Raw genomic sequence first — 6,871 nt, 5'->3', positions numbered from 1 at the left:
TGTCACAGAAATTAAAATCAAGATATCTGAGAAATTTGTTACTTGGCAAAATGACGAATATTGCATGAACAATAAATTATAAAATTTTAACAAACAATACGGGTGCCATGATCGGGAATCGAAACCGGAACTTCAGGTTCTTTAGTCTAACTGCTTAATTTTGGACAGTCATACGAACAGAGCCTAAAATATTACGTTAACAGAAATGGCATGAAATTATAGATTTATGATTTGTTTCATGTTTAAAAACATGAATTACAATATAAGTCACAATAAAAATAAATAAATTAATGACAAAATATTATCAATAGCGATCGAAATTATTTTAATGCTCTAAAACAATTTATTTAACCTTTACTATATGTTGTATGTGTCCTTTCACAATTATATAATTATTCCATCCGTAATCAAAATTTAATAACTGACGAAACTTAGCGCCAGAACAATCACTCGGCTTTATAGCTAGTTAGGGCTATAAATCTTTGTAATCAAATTACGTGCTTTTCTGAAACAAAACAATTCAGTTGAAAAGCCTACATCTTCAATAGTAATGTGAAACCTTCATCTCAGAATATTCTCTCAGTTACAAAAGGCGCAACCCAAAACGCAGCCACGTGATGCAGTTGTGTTTGAGAAAAGGGTCAAAAGAGAACGATGAAAAGGGAGGTAATTAATAAAATGGAAAAAAAAATCATGACTCCGCATACAAATGACCGAATTCTCCCCAATTACCAACAATAATAATATATAAAGAAATTTATGAAACAATAATTTCCCGATTTAAGCATTAGTTGCCAAAATTTGAAAAAATAAATAAATAAAGTAAATGTTATAACATAATAATTTATAAAATAGGAAATAAAAATCATAAAATAAATAAGTTATGTAAAATAAATAATGATTGAGAATAAACGAAAAAGTGCTGGAAAAATATGGTATATATGTGTGTATGTATGCATTTATGTGTGTTTGAATATATAAAATACAATATCATTATGCATAATGAACGGATCAATATAGTAAAATAGTATTTTAGAAATTAAAGAAACAAACAAAAAAATTTCATTTTATATATATATATATATATATATATATATATATATATATATATATATATATATATATATATATAACTGGGTTTCTGTCCTGATAACAAGGTCTACCATATATGTTTATCCGTACATATACATACAATCATAAACATATACATATATGTATGAATACATATTCATTCATATACATATATGTACATGTACGTAGATATATTTACATACATAACTATAGTTATATGTATATATATATATACATGCATACATGCATTTATATACACACACACACACACATATATATATATATATATATAGATGAACTAATGAGTTAAATGACAAAATAAATAAATAAATAAATATATTTGTAAATCTCATTCACACATTTGATGTTGAAAAAGCAGAGATGTCCCCCTGAAGTAAACGGGGTGACTTATCTTTGCCGGTGTCGACATTCGTCTTGTCCCTTTTGATCGAACCACCCTTAACTGGTCCAACGTCTTTAGATTCAAACAATTCCGCTTTGGCAATGATGCTTACGTTTTCGGAGGGGAAGACGGCGGTCGTGTCCAAAGCTTTGATTTTTCTAGACTCCCTTTTCAAATTCGAGCGTCCACCCTCCGACATCATCCCTTCCCCTGAACCTCCAACACCACCGCCTCCCCCACCGACACCGCTTCCGCTGGCGCCAACTCCGACTGTAGTTTTCTTAGTGATCGAGGAGGTTTCGCGCGGCGCAAGGAGCAGATCTTTGGAGGCCGTCTTTTCAGCTAACGACTCGGGCTTCACCACCTTCATCAAACTGGTGCTCTTTTCCCTCTGTGTGCTCAGAAACGTCAGTTTCGAATCGGAATAATCCCCGCGACGGAAGCTTCCGCTTTTGATTGGGAAGGTCGGTTTCAACGTGTCAGGACTGAATATCTGGTCGGATTTTGATAGTACCACCTTCAGCTCTAGGCAGTCCGTCGGTTTCGGGGTGCTTCCTCTTCTGGGTAAGGCAAGTTTTGATTCTCTCTTATCGAATTTGTGTGAACTGATCCTTCGCAGGGCCGACTTTACTATACCTGGCGTCTGAATGCGATCCGAACCTGGCACAGTAATACTGACAGTATCAACTTTCGTAATATTCCCCCAGCTTTTGCAAATACCGGTTGCATAGCTAGTGTTGCGAGTAATCGGTCTAGTGTCTAGGCATTCCAAGCCCTGAAAGAAAACACCGCCACTCTGTGAGGCAGCCCGGGTGTGGATAGCCACGAGATCGCGACCGCTTTCCGGCACTGATTGACCTGTGAAGACTTGATGAGGCGTTGGTGGTAGTCTAACTAACGAATCCTGCCGAACATTCGTTGCTATATTCAAATCATTCGGGCTCGGCAATGGGTTGTCGCTGGATATCGCAGGGACTAAATCACTCTCCAATTCGCCGTTGGCTTCTCTCTGCTCAGCTGCTAACTTGGATTTCTCGAGCATTCCTTGGATCAGCTGACTGGATGTCATCCCTTCCATCCTGAATAAAAGTAAATAGTAAAGATAATGAAACATTATTTTGCTTGAAATAATAATGAAATATGACGTAGTCATGCATATGAGTTATTTAAAACAGGGTGGCCAGAATTGTGTAGCGTTTTATTGGTATAGCTCATAGATAGGATCGCCAGCATTAACGAAAGCGATGTACATTTTATTTAATTTCAATTAATTAAGTTTACATAAAAATGCCTCATATTTTGAATTGGCACCGTAGGGACTTGAATGATAGTAGAGAGGCGATGAACAGTTTTAATCAGTAGAAATGTTTTAATAGAAATCACTCCAGACCATGCATGAAGCTACTTGACGTAAGAAGCATACGAGGACGAAATTATCTCAAAGATAGAAGATTCCTATTGGCTTTAGTCTTAAACATACTATAGGTGGGAAGGAAAGCAGTCTGCAAAGAGACAGTTCGACACTCATACAGTTATAGGAAAGAAGCAACTGAAATAAGAAGCTATTTTACAATGAAACATCAAAACAGTAAGTGTCGGACACCATTTGACCAACGAGTAAAACGCGCTGGAACAAAAGAAGCAGAGAATAGATGAGACAATTCTGAAAAAAAAATAGATATTTTATTATATTTATAGAAAAGACTGACACTGACAATATCACGTTTGTGAGATAGAGGTTGCAGAGCGGCTAAAAGGGTAGAGCCAATCAAGTTACAGATACCTTCCTGCAACTTATCAAAGCCTCAAAGGGACAGTTCAAATAGTACGACAATTTTCCATATAAGGCCGTAAAATAGATTTGTAGAGATAATAGACAAACCTCAGCTTTCAGAAAGTGAACGAGAGAACTGACTTTTTGAAAATCAGAAAGGCAATGGATCTAATATATGAATTCCAAATAGATTTGAAGAGCAATAAAAACCAAGAAGTTTCAGAGTCTTAGCTCTTTTATATATATATATTCGTCTTATGAATTATATATTTGTCTTATGAATTATAAGGTCAAAACCCCATTGCAAATGTTACCTATAGAATCGCTAATAAAATTGACAATCTTCTCTGCAATCCAACAATATTTTGCCTAATTTTGCACTAAGGTTAATTATTGCATGTTTAACGGTCTTTGTTTAATTCCCGTTTAAATATACAAACGCCTGAATACAACGTAGAAAATTGTCAACAGCTTTGGTAAAACTTGCGGAGAATGCTCTGTTTTACAGTTGTAAAATAGAAAGGAAATTTAAATTTCGTTCCGTTTTAAATCCGGTATATTTTTACATTACGTTCAACTCATCGTTAACATTCGACATGTAAACTTTTATAGGTTTACGGGCATTCTGACAAGGTTGGGAGTGTCTATTCCGAAAGCCGTTCTTAAGATGGGCAGGTTGGGGTAGTTACTCATTGTAAGCATATCCGGAAACCTATAAAAGTCGACATTTCAAATGTGAACGGTGAGTTGGACATGTAAAAAAAAAAAAAAATGCCAAAATGGTATACCAAATTGACATTTTTCGTTTAAAAATTAAATTATTTTGTTTTTATTAATAAAATGTTATTTTTATGAAAAAAAATCTTTCGTTTTTTTTATGTATAAAATGTACGATTGTTGAATATTATTCTTTTCGATGAATTTCGTTTTTTTTTTGGGGGGGGGCACAATAAAAAAAGATTAAAATGGAACGAAACTTAAATTTCTGTTCCATTTTTATAAAATGAAATAAAATAAAACAGATAATTCTCCGCAAGTTTTACAGTTTTATTAATTACTTTCTAGTAAATAAATTCATTATAACCGCGATTCTCTACCACAGACACAATGTATAGACATCACAACTTAATGCATCTATTTAAGATCGCGCCAACATATTGTGCCCTTCCGTTTAACTAGTTCAAATAGAAATGAGAGTCAATAAGAGATTTACATTTACAATAAGATACGTGCATACAAGTTGCAGAGTTTACGAGCAGAGTAGCTACCAGATTGAAAAGAACCCGACCAGAAATTAGAGACAAATATTCATTTAAAAAAAAAAAAAATTCCGAGCTATCAAGCGATTCTCTTAAGCCAAGTTGAGGCTAGGTATACCTAAATGGATAACTATTTGGGAATAGTTACTATAAGCAAAACTGTGATAATTAAATTGATTGACTTACCGAGGGTGGCTCGGTGGGAAGGGAAAGACACTCATGGCTGTGAACGGGCCGGCCTGGTGTTTGTTAATGAAGAAAATAGGATGTCTATTCCTTATAGCTTAAATAGACATTCCAGTCTCGTTTCAATCTCGCTAAACGAGAGATTGAGACTATAAAAACAGTCACCTTTGTAGGCTTGTTGTTGTTCTAGTTTTTGTTCTTGTCGTTGTTAGAGATCTATCAGACCGGTACGACAACTGTTAACAGCGCGTTATATTTACAAGAATACGTTTGCTTGTAAGCAACGACGTAATTTTTCGTTGCAAGTTAAACGTCTTTTCTTCCCCCCCACCACTCGTCGGTAGGAAATATCGACAAAACGCAACCATACAAGTGTATAAAGTAAAACAACTGAATGAATCGTTAATAAAATGTATAATCATCCCTGTGATGCAACAATATTTGGTAAGAATAAGATTCAATCTATTCGTTACTTGCCCACCTTTCCGCTTCATTAAATGTTAGCTCTGCACCATCCACCGTAATGTCACCATGGTATTTAAGTGTGAAAAACTTGCGAGATAAAAGCGGTGATGCAACAGAATAGCGACTTGAACTCCGCAGCAAACAGTGGCAGATATAAAAAATCAAATTATACTTAATTATTTTTGTGCATAGAATAAGAAAATGTGATTGTTTCACTGTTTTAAATTTGTTTTTAGTATCATAAAACAAATATATTACTTTATGGATGCTTTTTTTTAAATTAAATAATTTTTATTAGATGCTGTTTGCTGTGGACTTCGAGTTGCATATTCTTTGTGCAGCGTTTAAAAAGCGAGTTTCTACTGAATGTATACAAAATGCCTTAAGTATAAGGACGAAAAAGAGTCAAGAAAAGAGTTGCTGGAAGTCGAAAAACGAACAAACAATTACGGCCGGATCGAAAAGGTGAAGTTGGATAAAGGTCGTCTCAGGAACAACGAAAAGTCGAACCTTACAAAGGCTGACAAAAAAATAGCACTATTTGTTTTGAAAATTTTGAGATGAGGAGTGATAATTTTAATTATTTGGATTACTCGAAATAATATTCTCATCCTAGATGTTATTTTCACAAAATTTCGACAGTATTCAAATGTATCTTGTCGATCTCGCAAATATTAGTACCGAACTTAAGAATCTCAAAGGAACCCTATATTTAATACACGGGGTATGTTGTTCACCTTCCGCAAGATACGGTCGGCTAGAAATGATAATAACTCGTAATTATATTCCTAGTATCTTCGGTGCTGATGGATTAAACGCTAAACCTCCAGGAGAGTCACTTAAAATAGTTATTATTTTAGCGCATTATCCGTTTCTTCATGAGAATTTTCAGACAATCTATACTCCTATAAACATTTTTTGTGTATTGATATTCAAATTAAAAATCCTTTCTTTCTATTTATTTAAAAAGAAAATACAACTGTGTTATATATGTGTTGTGGAATTGTATTTATTTGCAAAAGATCTAGCTAATTTGCATATTCTTTTAAACATTCATTTTAATTAATTCCCTATTATTTTTTTTCCCGGTTTTCTCATGGGATGATCATCTTTAGTTAACTATCAAGTGTAATTACATTCATGCAGATATTCTAAATAATTTATATTTGCGTGATATTTGCGTTAAGCAATTTTAACCAATGGAAAAAAGGATAAATAATTAACCAATGAAGAAGAAGAAGAAGAAGAAGAAAAAGAAAACAAAACTTTATAAATTGTTCAGAACCACTTAGATTAATTTATCCATGTTGATGAATTTTTAAGGATTAGAAAGTACCCAGATTAATGATAAACATAATGATAATATGAGCAAGTTCCTGTCAGAAGTGAAGACTTATTCGGAAGTTGGAAAGGATCGAAAATAGAATTAATATACAAAAAACGTCTATTTTATTTAATGAGATATGCCATAGAAAAAAACTGCTGCATATATATATATATATATATATATATATATATATATATATATATATATATATATAATTATTACTATAACTATTTTAATACCTACAAATACTAGTGTTTCATTGTCTTGGGAATTATTAGTGCAGGATGTCATGATTACCGCCGGTCGGAACACTCGAACTCGGCAACAAAGCCATCTTTTACTCCATTAGCAAAGAACAACCCCACACAGCCAACGTTAACAGCGAG

General features: G+C 33.7%; 1 protein-coding gene across 1 annotated transcript in view; it reads right to left on the bottom strand.

Annotated features, from left to right (window-relative positions):
* Window positions 1-1,152: 1,152 nt before the first annotated feature.
* The window catches only part of LOC145297633 (retinal guanylyl cyclase 1-like), a 1,014,990-nt gene continuing 1,009,271 nt past the window's right edge, over window positions 1,153-6,871 (bottom strand). The window contains exon 18 of the mRNA XM_080143738.1: window positions 1,153-2,553. Coding sequence (XP_079999864.1) covers window positions 1,425-2,553 — 1,129 coding nt within the window. The 3' untranslated portion in view covers window positions 1,153-1,424. The remainder of the gene's footprint in view (window positions 2,554-6,871) is intronic.

The sequence above is a fragment of the Euprymna scolopes genome, chromosome 18 (assembly GCF_053919585.1).
Source record: "Euprymna scolopes isolate OS-2025 chromosome 18, ASM5391958v1, whole genome shotgun sequence".
Lineage (NCBI taxonomy): Eukaryota > Metazoa > Mollusca > Cephalopoda > Sepiida > Sepiolidae > Euprymna > Euprymna scolopes.
The sequence above is the reverse complement of the archived record's forward strand: the minus strand, read 5'-3'. Positions and strand labels throughout refer to the sequence as shown.